The 12,748-nt window shown below is 40.3% G+C and overlaps 2 protein-coding genes across 2 annotated transcripts in view; one reads left to right on the plus strand and one right to left on the minus strand.

Moving 5' to 3' along the window:
• Window positions 1-5,846: 5,846 nt before the first annotated feature.
• LOC138006228 (uncharacterized) lies at window positions 5,847-11,585 on the plus strand. The gene is made up of 2 exons (XM_068852419.1): window positions 5,847-6,010; window positions 9,968-11,585. The coding sequence occupies exons 1-2, from the start codon at window positions 5,993-5,995 to the stop codon at window positions 10,814-10,816; spliced, it is 867 nt and encodes a 288-aa protein (XP_068708520.1). The 5' UTR covers window positions 5,847-5,992; the 3' UTR covers window positions 10,817-11,585.
• A 444-nt stretch (window positions 11,586-12,029) lies between these two features.
• Window positions 12,030-12,748, minus strand: part of LOC138006227 (phosphatidylinositol 4-kinase type 2-beta-like) — a 14,166-nt gene continuing 13,447 nt past the window's right edge. Inside the window, exon 9 of the mRNA XM_068852418.1 lies at window positions 12,030-12,748. This exon is cut by the window's right edge and continues 369 nt beyond it. The gene's annotated coding sequence lies outside the window, so the exon portion shown is untranslated.

Below are 12,748 nucleotides of genomic sequence, written 5' to 3' on the forward strand. Positions count from 1 at the left end.
TGTGTAAGTAAGCTTGAAAGCTTTGATCGTTTACCTTCCTTACGATTTTGTATATCCGGCCACATAAGTATAGTGCTTAACCGGATGCCTTAGGTTTCGGGAACAACAGCTGTATTTGTGTGCAATTCTACAACCTTGAACAAATTCAATGGAAAACTGAGACCACCCCTCCCCCCAAAATCAGTGATGGGAAAATGGCGCGTTTTGGCCTTCACGTGTCTTCATCCTTGATTTGGGGGGAAGGGGGCATTTCTGTTCCATTTTATTCTGTCCAAGATTGTAGTTTAAGTGAAGTACGATCATCCGGTTGAGTGTGGTGTAGAGAATGACTAATTAGGGTGACATTGACTGACATTTCGACAACCTAAGCGGTAGTCATCTTCAGAGTCAAGTGATTTGTTTAACGTCAGTAGATGGTGTAAGTCGTGATGTTATTGGTCGACTGTCACTAAGCCTAGATGTCACTGGCTGTGAAGACTGTTAAGTGATTGGTTCGTTTCGATCCGTGTATAGGTCTAAGGTCCGCACGCGTATTGTCAAAAATAAGTCGTTCAGTGTATCGTTTGCCTGTTGTTGATGTCGTCTAGTCGATAAGTCCTTTGTAGGGCGCGGGAAGTTGTAGGCATCAGTTTAGTGGTTTTCGAAGCCTTTCTAGTTTAGTAAACCAGCTCAGTTGTTGATTCGATTCCAAACTCGGTTGGTGACATTGCACGCATGTTTCAAATAAGGAAAAAAAGTTGTCTTCAAATGTTTGGATTCTACTGATTCCTATGAATACTTCTTTACTGGAAGGAAAGGAAAGGAATTTCATTAAGTGTTTAGTCGTTCTAGAGCTGGAGCACTAATTGGGGACACTGCAAACTGAAATTAACAATTAACTCAAATCAAGTCAAATGTTGGTCTTTGAGGAGAGAGGAAAACTTCGGAGAAAAACCTCTCGATGCAGAGTAGAGAACCAACAAACTCAACCCACATGTGACGCCGAGTCTGGGAATCGAGCCACATTGGTGGGAGGCGAGTGCTCTCACCACTGCGCCATCCCTGCACCCCAAAATCATGGGTCCTGGGTCATGACTGAAGAACGCATTTTGGGGCTCTTTCTACCACTCACTAGCTACTCTTGCTTCGACTTTCAGAGCTGTGGTTTTAATGCTACAATGCCTCCGTCAAAGGCAGTATGTTTAAAGAGTGCGGCCTACGGGGTTTTTGACACAAACAACGAGTGAATTTAACCAAGTACAAAGCACTTTCTATGTCGTGAGCTGTTTATTGCACATAAGACGAGAATTTTCATTGAAATATAGTTTTTTGAACGCAAATTAGAAACAAAAACTAACTAACAACAGAACCAAATGCAAATTTAATTTAATACAATAACAAATGAGCTTTATGTTGTGTAAAATAAATTGTGATACGAGTCGACCTCGGATTGGCAAGTTACCCCAACTTGATTTAAACAGGCCATAAAAGCTCAGGTACTGAGGATGTTCCCCAGATAAAAAGTGTTTGCACCCTTTACCATAGGAAGTAGCAGTCGATTTAAAACAGAAAATAGATTAAAACATTGAAAATGGAATGAATTCGCGAGGCCTACTTAATTCATAGTCACGGTAAAATATATCAAGCAGCGAGTGAGAGCGAAAAAAATGCAGAAGCACGGTAATAGAACGAAAATGTATTTCTTAACTTGTCAAGCTGACGGCACTGGACGCTGTTGAATTTATAATCACTCTTGAAAAGTGCCAGAACATTTTGTCTCAAGAATTGCTGTCCAAGATTATAACCAATAAACCTTTCAATATGCCACAGCAACTTGGCCCATAAACATGTTGACAGCATGCTATGCGAGAACGTGACTTAAGAGTTTCAGTTTCAGTTTCAGTTTTATTTTGCATTTTGTGTAAAAATTCACGGAGCTATGCACTGCTGGCAGTTAGCAAAGGCTAGTCGAGGCGAGCAGTGCTTACAAATATAGTTCCAGATAAAAAGACCTTTGCAATGGTAAAGATTTCAGTTCATTTAGTGAAGGTTACAAATTTATAACTGCAATGATTCACATAAATAATAAGTTGGTTTTCGAATACAATTATTGCAGTGGAGAACAGTTTAACACTTGTACAGTATAACATAAATAAACATGAAAAAATTAAAATTGAATAAATAAGTTAGTAACTACATGACAAACTAAACTAAGGAGTAAAATTTACCAATATTTTCGAAACATCAATGTAGTCGTCATATTTTAATATTCTTTGGAGGAGGATATCATGAACATTATTTTTGAAGTTGAATTTTGACATCTGGCGCACTTAACAATATAGGCTATTCCAAATTTTAACGCTGATTCTTGAAAAGGATTTTTTTTAAAGATCTATTCTCGAATGCTTAAGAAAATAATCTCCTCTTAGCGATGATCTCGTCTCGTAAGGATGAAGGGGAATATCAGCTTAATGGGTGAATAGGTTAAATATATTGGGAGGTGTCAAGTTGTTTGATACGTCGTGCATCATCATAGCCACGGATTTAAAATAGAGCATATCTAAAGGAAGAAGACGAGAAGAAATGAAGAAAGGTATCGCATGAGATTTGAAATCACCAAAATACATTAGGCGAAGAGCTCATTTTTGAAGGGTTAAAAGTTTAGTGCTATGAATTTTTGCAGCATATACCCCACGGTAATCGGGAGTTTAAGAAACGACGACGGCTACGGCAACGACAACGCCAAAACGCACTGATGTTATTGGTTAAAAGAACCAAAATGATGGTGCTGCACGTGCGGCACGCATTTTTGAACAATTCTCTCCCGTACTCGTCAAAACTACTACGTGAAATGACCAAATTTAAGGTTTTGACGACACGTGGACAATCTACCGTGAATCTTTCAGTCTCACTCTTTACTTCAAATCCGTCTGTACCAATCCAGTTTTAGGACACTTCGCTCATAATAAATAATCATGAAATACTTATCCTGTAACTGGATGGGTACGAACGGTTTTAAACTGAGTCAAAAAAGAAAATGAATGCTTTCGTTGTGATATGCTCACGTTGTCGTCAAAACCTAAAATTTGGTGATTTCACGTTGTTGTTTTGTGGATTACGGCAAACAAATGCACGGAAATTCGTGTTGCACGTGCAGCACCAGTATTTTTCCTTTTTTAACCAATAATATTCTGGCTACTTGGCGTTGTTGTAGCCGTAGCCGTCGTCCTTGCTTAAACTCCCTAATGTCTTGGACATTCGACCCGGGTCCATTCTCTTCACGTGGCCAAGCCAACGCAGACGTCTTTGACTGAGAAGACCGAACATGCTGGGGATGCCTGCTAGCCTGCGAACGCAGACGTATTTCCGGCGGTCGAGAGAAACGACCGCCGGAAATACGTCTGCGTTCGCAGGCTAGATGCCTGCACGATCAAGGACCTCAGTGTTTGTCACTTGCCACTTGATGTTCAGTATGCGCCTACGGCAGCGGAGGTGGAAGCTGTTCAGTCTCTTCTCCTGTCTGGTATATGTCGTCCAGGCTTCACTACCGTACAGGAGGGTGCCAAGGACACACGTCTGGTACACTTTCAGTTTTGTCTTCTCTGTCAGGCGGCTATTGGTCCAGACTCTCTTGTTCAGCTTAGCCAAGGTGGCTGAGGCTTTGGCAATGCGAGAGTTGAGCTCTGCATCCAGTGACAGGGTGTTGGAGATTGTGGAGCTCAGGTAGCCTGGTAAAGCTCTCTACAGCCTCCAGGTGGTGCCCATCAATGGACATTGACGGTGGGTCGTCGGTGTCTTGACCCATGACGTTGGTCTTTTTCAGGCTGATCGTCAGTCAAAATTGCTAACAGGTATGGGAGAAGCGGTTCATGAGGCTTTGAAGTTCAGCCTCACCATCTGTTGCTAGAGCATAATCGTCGGCAAACAACAGTTCGCGAATGAGGACTTTGTTGACTTTCGCCTTAGCTCGGAGTCGTGCGAGGTTGAAGAGGTTGCCATCTTCGCGTGTGTGAAGGTAGACGCCCTCTGTACAGTCTTTGAAAGCATACCTCAGCAGCATGGAAAAGAAGATGCCAAACAAGGTTGGCGCAAGCACGCAGCCTTGCTTAACACCGCTGCTGACTGGGAAGGGGTCAGAGGTTCCTCCGTTGAAGCACACAGTGCTGTGCATGCCCTCGTGGAAGGATGATGTCATGCATAGCAGTCTTGGGGGGCATCCGATTTTAGAATCTTAACTGCACAAATGAGAAGGTCTACGATATTTTGCATCACCTTGAAATACAGGACAATATAATAGCTGACGTGAAGCCTTAACCTCGCGACCGTACTGAGATGATGAACGAGTGAGAACAAAATGTCCAATTAGGTATAAAGCGTTCAGTGGGGTCGTTAGCGTAATTCCTAAATCTTGTTTTCCTTGCTGACGATGTAACTTTACTCGAATCGTGTTTGTGTACTGGAGATGAGCACATGTCAAGTTGTGATGTCCTTAGGAAGTCTGCCGAAAAAGCACCGAAGAAGTTAAAATTGCTCTTAGCGCAAGTCTTACGTATCTGCCGTGTTTGTTTCAAACTTTCCGCGTACATTACAACTCGTTGATATAATGACGAACACTGAAGCATGAACCATATTGTTCGACACTTGACAGAAATTTACATTTGCGTCATCTTCATTTCATGAACAAATCCGGCAGTATTGATAGTGTTTATTCATCCTATCAGTATTCCGCGTGGGCAGATGCTACGAAGCCAGAAGTTGTTTGCTTGCTTCACAATTGAGCCCTTCACGAACTTGTGCATTTATTACATTGTTCCAATTAAAATCTGACGAAAATTCAGCTCACTTCACAATAGGCAACAAATTTTTTGCTTTAGCCCGGGAAGAAAAACCGACAAAAAAGTTCACACGAAAAGAATAGCCCGGCAAGAAAAACCGACAAAAAAGATCACACGAAAAGAATATCACAAGACAACTCTTCTTTTGTCATCAGTGTTAGACATACACTTAAACGATTTCAGAATTGACCTTGTTCGTCTTGAGCATGCGCACGTCTCAACTTTGAGAGTTTAAAAATATCTAACGTGGAATTTCAACTAAAACGTGGTCCATTCAGTCCAAATTAAGTATTGATGCAAACCTTGTCCACAGCTGTTAATGGTTACCTTTTGTTTGATTTACAGACTAACTGCTGAAAATAGTTTTGTTAAGAAGTGCACGTTCATTTCACTGCTTTCTTTGCTACAGTGGATACGTGTGCATTAACTAATTTTAGTAACTGATACCATAACTTCAATTGAACAAAAAAGAACAACAATTTAATTTCTTCTTGATGACGTTGTACTTAGAACAGAGACCACACGTGTTTTACTGAGATTTCCTTGTTGGTACACTTTCCGGGTGGTTGTTAATTTTATTCGGTTTATTTTTGCGCTGGATTTAATTATCAGACAGACATTAAGGGAACCAGGGGAAGACAATACAAATTGACGTCAAAAGCTACGCAAGAGTAGGTATATCGCGTTGGTTCGTAAATATATATTAAGAGTTATGTTTTTTCACCGATTGTTTAAGCGACTGTTTTTGTTTTGAATGAGAATCAAATTGTTAACTTGTAAGATCCCAATATTGACATTGCAATGTTTGTTTGTACTTAAGTATAAAGTGTACTCGATAAACATGATCCTTTCTCGCTCATTCAACATTGATAAAGTGACCTTGCGTGGGGTCGACGTCATCACTAGAAAAGCAAATATCTTGCGAAAAATAACAATTTAAAACCTGAGGCATGTAGAAAACATAACTAGTTTAATCCAATGAAACTATGTTTACTTCCGTTATCTCTATGGTGATTCATGCAATTAAGGTCATTGTACTGAAGGGAATAACCCTTCTTGAGTAAGTTACAGGTATATAAGACGCAATAGGAAAAGACAACTATAGTAGATCGAAACGGATTATATTCTTTCATCAAATTTACGCCTACATTTTACTCTTTAAAATCTGGAAGAGGGTCATGGAGCTACCATTCAAGGTCAGTATACTCAATCTTTGATGTACAGATATCCGATGGTGGATTCTGCTGGGTCTGTAAAGGTTGGGTTTCCTTACTCTTACTGACTTTCATTTAATTACAATTTTTTTGCTACACAATCTAAGCTTTCTAAACAGTATTTCATGGCCATAACTGATGAACATACTCCTTCCATATCTGATGTTCTTATCAGGACACTAACACCCCATACTGTTCTTGATATTCTGTACTGTTTATTTAATTATTATCATTGTTAAATTTTTATCTTCTGCTGTTGCCTGAATACTACTTTTTCCAATGTTTGTCTGGACAGTTTTTGTATTTAAATGTCCTTTTGTTAAATTATCTTATCACTGCTACTTGTTGTTGAATGGTGGATGCTACAGTAGTTTCCTTCGCACACCACTTTGACTCGAAAAGCAATTTTTCCCTAGCTTCCAAACAAAATTGGTTTTGAGTGGACCCAAAACAATATGTGCGAAGGAAGCTGTATTACTGCTATTCCAGAAGGATAACTTGGAACAATTCCGTGATATAGACAACTGCCACAATTAAGATGTTTTCAACAGTGTACGGACCTCCGCCCGGCTTTTATCCAAAAGACGCCGAATGAAATCCCATTGCCGTAGGGATGGACAAAGTCATGTGGAAAACAGACGTAAAAAATCGGTAATAAAAACAATGTTAAATAGCGTCAACCTTTTCTCCTTTTCTTGGTTACATTTCCCTCAGGAAATGTCAAAGAATTGTTTTCTGAACTCAACCATTAACCGGTCTAATACCAGAAAGGCTTCTGACGTGCTTGTTGTCTAATGACAACTAAGGGAAGACCCCAAACGAATTTGCTTGCCTCTAGAATGGCCCAAGGATTTGAATACGCTGCAGATAATGCTGTTCATATGTGCGTAATAAAAAAAGGAAGAGTTAAGACTACAACATAAACTGAATAAGGCAATTTGAAATGAAGGGTGATTTTATTGCGTAACATTTAAATATCTTCTGTTTGCATGTCCAAACGACAAACTATTCAAAATGCATTCGGAATCACTGATTTACAAAATGGCGCTTTGGGTTCAGTCAAAAGAAATCTTAAGTACTTGAAAAAAGTGTATCAGATAAAACGGTGAAAATGCAGAATAAGTGTTTAAAAGGTAGATAATTTTATTTTTGGCAGATAATGTTTGTTCGATTAGTATTAGCCATTTTTTCTCAAAGCCAATTAGATGACAAATAACACCGTAGGCGCAAGCACAATACAAGATGCAAGTTTAATTAAAAATATTTACGACTAGGGGGTCGATAATCCTTCGTCACTTGTTCAGTTACTCCTGTTCAAAGCGAGGCTCCTCCATAAATGCATTGAATTCTTGCCAGTGCACGGTGCAGCCTGGTCACATGCGCGATGCATTATGGTAAAAAGCCAGGAAAGTAAAAAAAAAAATTCAAGATTTTAAAGAGTATCTATCGTAAATCATGTTGCTGCTCGATTGCTTCGCTCGCTTCGCAGTAAAAATAGCCTCCCTCCCCCGCAGTCATTTTTAGGGTAGTCGTATTTCACCGCCTCCACACAAACCCTAGCTTACCGGCCCGAAAGCAACTTTCTTCCCGAAGTTTGACCTGCAAAGCGTGGTGTCCAATCAACGATGCCCAATTAATTTAAGCCTTAAAAGGAAGTTATAACCACCATGTTGTACGCCTGAATTCCTGTGTGTGACATCACCTTCCAGAATTCAGGATAAAATTTGATTGGCAAAACTGCAGGAAAGGAATGTTGCGCTCTGTTAAGCAGGTTTTTGTGGAGAGGAGGTGAAATACGACTCCCCTGAAAACGACTGCGTGGGAGACTACGGCAAAAATAGCTGATGACGTGGTGAGAAATACCGGTAAGAGGACAAATAGAACAGGATACTCCGGCATACATTTGAGTCAGTCATTGAACAAAACGTCAAGAGTTTGCGTCAGAGTTCACGTATCATTTTACAATGCTGGGAAAACACTGAACGTTACTTGCTAATCCACTTTGTTTGTAGTGACATTACAAGGAGGGTTGACAGACCGATGTTGTGGTTCTTGACTTTGCTAAAGCGTTTGATCGAGTTCCTGGAGTTTCTACAGGACCATAGGCGCCTATGGCCCTGTAGAAACTCCAGCATTTCTTTGCAAACCTTATGGGTGCGTACCGCTTTTTTGACGGGTCCGGACCCAAATTTTTCTGTCGTGTAAACGGCCTTTTTACTACAGAAATTACTTAATTTTTGGCTTTGGCGTTCCCTCTAAATTGGCTTGCGGATTACTTGTCTCATCGTCATCAGAGTCATCATCGATAGCCAGTAATCTTCCTAGTCTAGTGTTACATCAGGAGTTCCCCAGGGACCTATCTTGGGTCCTCTTTTTTTCGTTGTGTCGATCAGTGATCTTCCTGGCGTTGTCTGTCCTGGTAATACCATCGCCCTTTACGCTGACGACTGTAAAACTTCGAGGGTAAATTGACAATTCTCAAGTTCGTTCATTTGGACTAAAGCAAATTAAATACGTTTGATTTCAATATTAAGGAATGCAGCAGAGACAAATCTTTGTATGAATGAATCACCTCCTCATCAAGGTGATCTCTGAATTTAAGAACTTGAATATAGTATTGAATATAGTATTGTCTCCAAAGCTAACAGAATGCTGGCTCTAACATCTCGTACCCGTAGGGGCTTTGCCGAGGTCTCTCGAGACACCATGATATAGCTGTTTAATTCGATCCCACTTACAGTGTGGCTCTCACGGTTGTATGGTCCCCGTACACTGACAGAACATCGACATGATAGAACTTGTCCAGAGAAGAGCCTCAAGGCTCATTCTCAAGTCACACATTCATTACGCCTCCCGATTAAGGGAACTCTACCTCAAAACACTTGAGCAAAGGCGTTTTATGGCGACGTCACACCTGAATGTGGACCTCACTACATATCTGATTTTCTATTCCATGTAAGATCGTTACATTGTGAGGGGTTCTGATAGTATGAGGCTTAAGAACTTTACTAGGACGAATTATTATAAATGTTCTTATTTTAATAGGATAATTAATTGCTGGAATAGCTTTCCATGAAGTATTCACAACAGCTCAAATTTGAAGACCTTTAGAAGCAATGTGATGAAGTATTTAATTCAGTGCATTTACATGTAATTATACAAACCAGTTTTAGGCTATATTGTTACCATTTTAATTTTTGTTATGAAGTGTATATCTTGGTGATGCGGACTCGTATGGGGTCTCGAACTCTTCTGTGGATCATCCTTATGGCACTATATTTTTCTCTCCTTTTTTTCTTTTCCTTTGTAAGACGTGCTATTATTATTATTATTATTGCATTGGCACGCGCTCTCTCCTCATTTAATCTTACCCGTGAAAACACCTATCATTTTTAAGTGGCGTAATGAAAGTTTCAAACAAACCACTTTCAGGAATGTTAAGCGAGACAACGGCTGTCGTGAAAACACGGCCACTGTTTCAGCGATGGACAGAAAACAATTATTGCTTGCTTGCGCCATCTTCAAACGGGGAGTCACACGAGTATTTTTTAAACGAAAAACAATTAGCAGTTCTCGTTAAAAGTTTTAAAAATCAAATCAGATTCTGCTTAAAGAGATCCATCACTCTCTTGAAATTATTCCCGTCCATTCAAATCCAAATTTGCTGCTACTGCGATCATTAGTTGGCATTGTGCGCAAATGGCAGCTAAAAACCTCGATGGAATTTTGATCATCTGGGTGAAAGGACTGTTGGCAGTGACCGACGCTTCGACAACCTGAGCGGAATCGACTCTGAAGATGACTTCTGTTCAGGTTGTCGAAATGATTTCAGAATTACTAGTATTTGAAGTCAACAACGCAATCTGTTAATTTTGATTGTACGCGGATGAGCTTTATTTTAATAACAGTAACTGAACGTTTTGTTTCTTTTCTCAACAGTTGTTTTTCACCATCGCCGTTGTCTTCTTCCTGTTGGTGGAAGTTTCCCAAGCTCGTAGGTACAGAAGATACAGAAATCGGCGCGGTTACCAATTTCGGTATCGCATTCCATCGACCCCTGGTAAAAAACCCTTGACAACACCAACATTTCGACCAACAGCACAGACAACTGCCATCCCTCAAAATAAATGCAAGGTTATTGTGGGTGAAATCCCAAAAGGACGCATTAAAGGCCCGATATGTCTTCGCCTGAGTGAAACCCAGCTACTGAAAAAGCTAAAAAAGATTAGTAGTTTTAACCCTCGTTACATGGCAATCAACAGCCGGGAGGCACTTAAATTTGTCGACTTGACGTTGGATCAGATTGCCTTCCCCATAAATATCTCGAATTTCATACCACAAAATATAATTTTGGGCGGCGCACAAACTGGTCGTAGACAGCAAAACCAGAGAGAGACTGGGGACGAGACAGGTGTGAGGCAGAAACGTTCTCCTGGCCCAGTTTCCACGATGAGGAGCTGCAGGAACGAAGGCTCTTCCATCGCCAGAAACCGCCTCCGCCTTTGCACCGAGTGTTCAGCGTGTACGGAGTTACCATTTGGAGCATTCCCACCATTTATCAACGAGGCCATTTGCGGGACTGATCGCATATGTCTAGGAAGGATAGGAGGCTGCCAACCAATAATAATAAAATTTACTTTCCTCCGGTCCACTGGAACTTTCGGAGAAGATGACGATTTTGATGACGATTATGGCGATGATATTTTTATTGAGCAAATGGAGACTTACGAACAAGATATAAGAGTTGGTTGTCAGTGCCAGGGATTTTCCTCCTTTTTTCAACAATAGAAATTAAGCAGTAAAAGGAGAATGGTCCTCACGAGCGACTCAAGCAAAAGCATATTAAAGGACATGGACGCAACTCAGTTAAGTCTTAATAATTAGTTTCCTTAGCCGTTTCCAGCAACAGCCACATCATTCGATCTGGCCGTGCCTGACGAAATATTGGAAAACGAGAAATATAGATACTCACAGCCGTACAGCCGGCCCTGCATCATTATTTTTTTTAAATTTTGATACAATTTTCTGATGACCATCAGACGAAAACTGCTAGTTTATGATATTTTCTGTTCGTTTAAATTTAGATAGTGACCGCACCAACCTGTCGACGGATACCTTAGTAAGCTTATGCACGCACTTGTTTTTGAGCCACGGACGGCCACAGGAAGTGAGCTGTTTTCCTATTTCAACTTATCTTGACACTGTAATATTCATATTGTTAAATATCGTTTTACTATTAGAAACGACAAGTTCATAAATATGGGAGAGACCACTATCCTGACATGCGAAATGTTCACTTTCGGCGTTTCCATCGGTGGCTCGAAAATGTAGCGTGCTCCATAAAGGTTACATGTTCGTCACTTTTCGTGGGTATTGAGAAAAATTATTGCATAATACCCAGAATGTCGTCGGATGTGTAAGAGTGGTGCTAAATTGTATTGTCGTGGTGACAATACGCCCGCAAAGCATCCACAGTGTTACTTCTGTGGAGCTTGAAAGACAGCAGCGAATGATGAAGAGAAAATAATACAAATCAGACTAAAAGGTTGCAAACACATTCAGTATCAAGAGTGAATTTACTTTCCAGAACTATTAGAGCCAAAGCGAGGTCATTATAATGCAATTTGTTGGAGTGGGTTGACCAAATATTCCCCAAATGTCCATAGTTATTCCAATTAAGCCAGATATTTTCTACTGGGGAAGACGTGAGTGCCTCTATATTATTCCTAGCGGATTTATCCATTTTGATGAGGTTGATAGAGTACAAGGAATTCAAAGGGTTACGTTTTTGCAAACGTTGGCCGTGTAGCAGAGTAATTTGAAGTGCTACTGGTTGATCACTCGTTATTTCCAGCACGAATATCAGCATCAATCATTGACTGATATTCTGTCTATTCATTTAAATAATCTCGATCTTCGTGTTCCCTGCTTTATATCCCCGCAAATATCCAATCTTTCACCCTTTCATGAACTAACTGCTGATACTGAACAATGCAAGGACTCGCGCGGAAAAGCTCTTTAATTGAAGTACTTTCCATTTATTTATTTTGGCAGCTTAATTGATTGATAGATTGACTTATTAATCATTACATGAGCAACCCTCCTTGATTATGGAGTGTGTCATAAAAACTAGACTAGTTGTTCGCTCGACACCATGCCATTAGCACGTCATTCGTATCATCAATTCTATTACGATAATTTCCAACTGTCACCTTTTACTTGACGTATTTATGTGCAGACCACCTTTCCTTAGGTACATCCTTGGACAGGTACAAAACTTAACACGAAACGGCCTCGAATAATGCCAGGTTTTCAAAGACTTCCTTGCCAAAATAGCGGAATCGTTGTCCACAACTCTCTACCGTCAATTAACTCAAAAAATTCTCAACCATCACATAGCCAAAGAAAACAAGGATTAAACATACCGCATTAGCCATAAAACACTAGCTTGTCAGAGAAGCGAGCCCTTTTCTTATAATTAGGCGACAAAAGGATCGGGTTATTGCATTACTCAAATAGACAAAGATCATGCACACCTTGCAACTTAACACAACAAGTTAATGGTAACCTTAAAACGGTAGACCTGCACTTTGCTCAGAAAAGCGCTTTCTGAGTGGGTGCGGAACTTTATTCTGTCGTATTCTTATTCCGTTGATGTTTTGCGGAGCGGTACGCAAATACCAGAAACCCTTTAATCCTCTGGGGTTAGTTGAACATTCA

The sequence above is a fragment of the Montipora foliosa genome, chromosome 6 (assembly GCF_036669935.1).
Source record: "Montipora foliosa isolate CH-2021 chromosome 6, ASM3666993v2, whole genome shotgun sequence".
Taxonomy (NCBI): Eukaryota; Metazoa; Cnidaria; class Anthozoa; order Scleractinia; family Acroporidae; genus Montipora; species Montipora foliosa.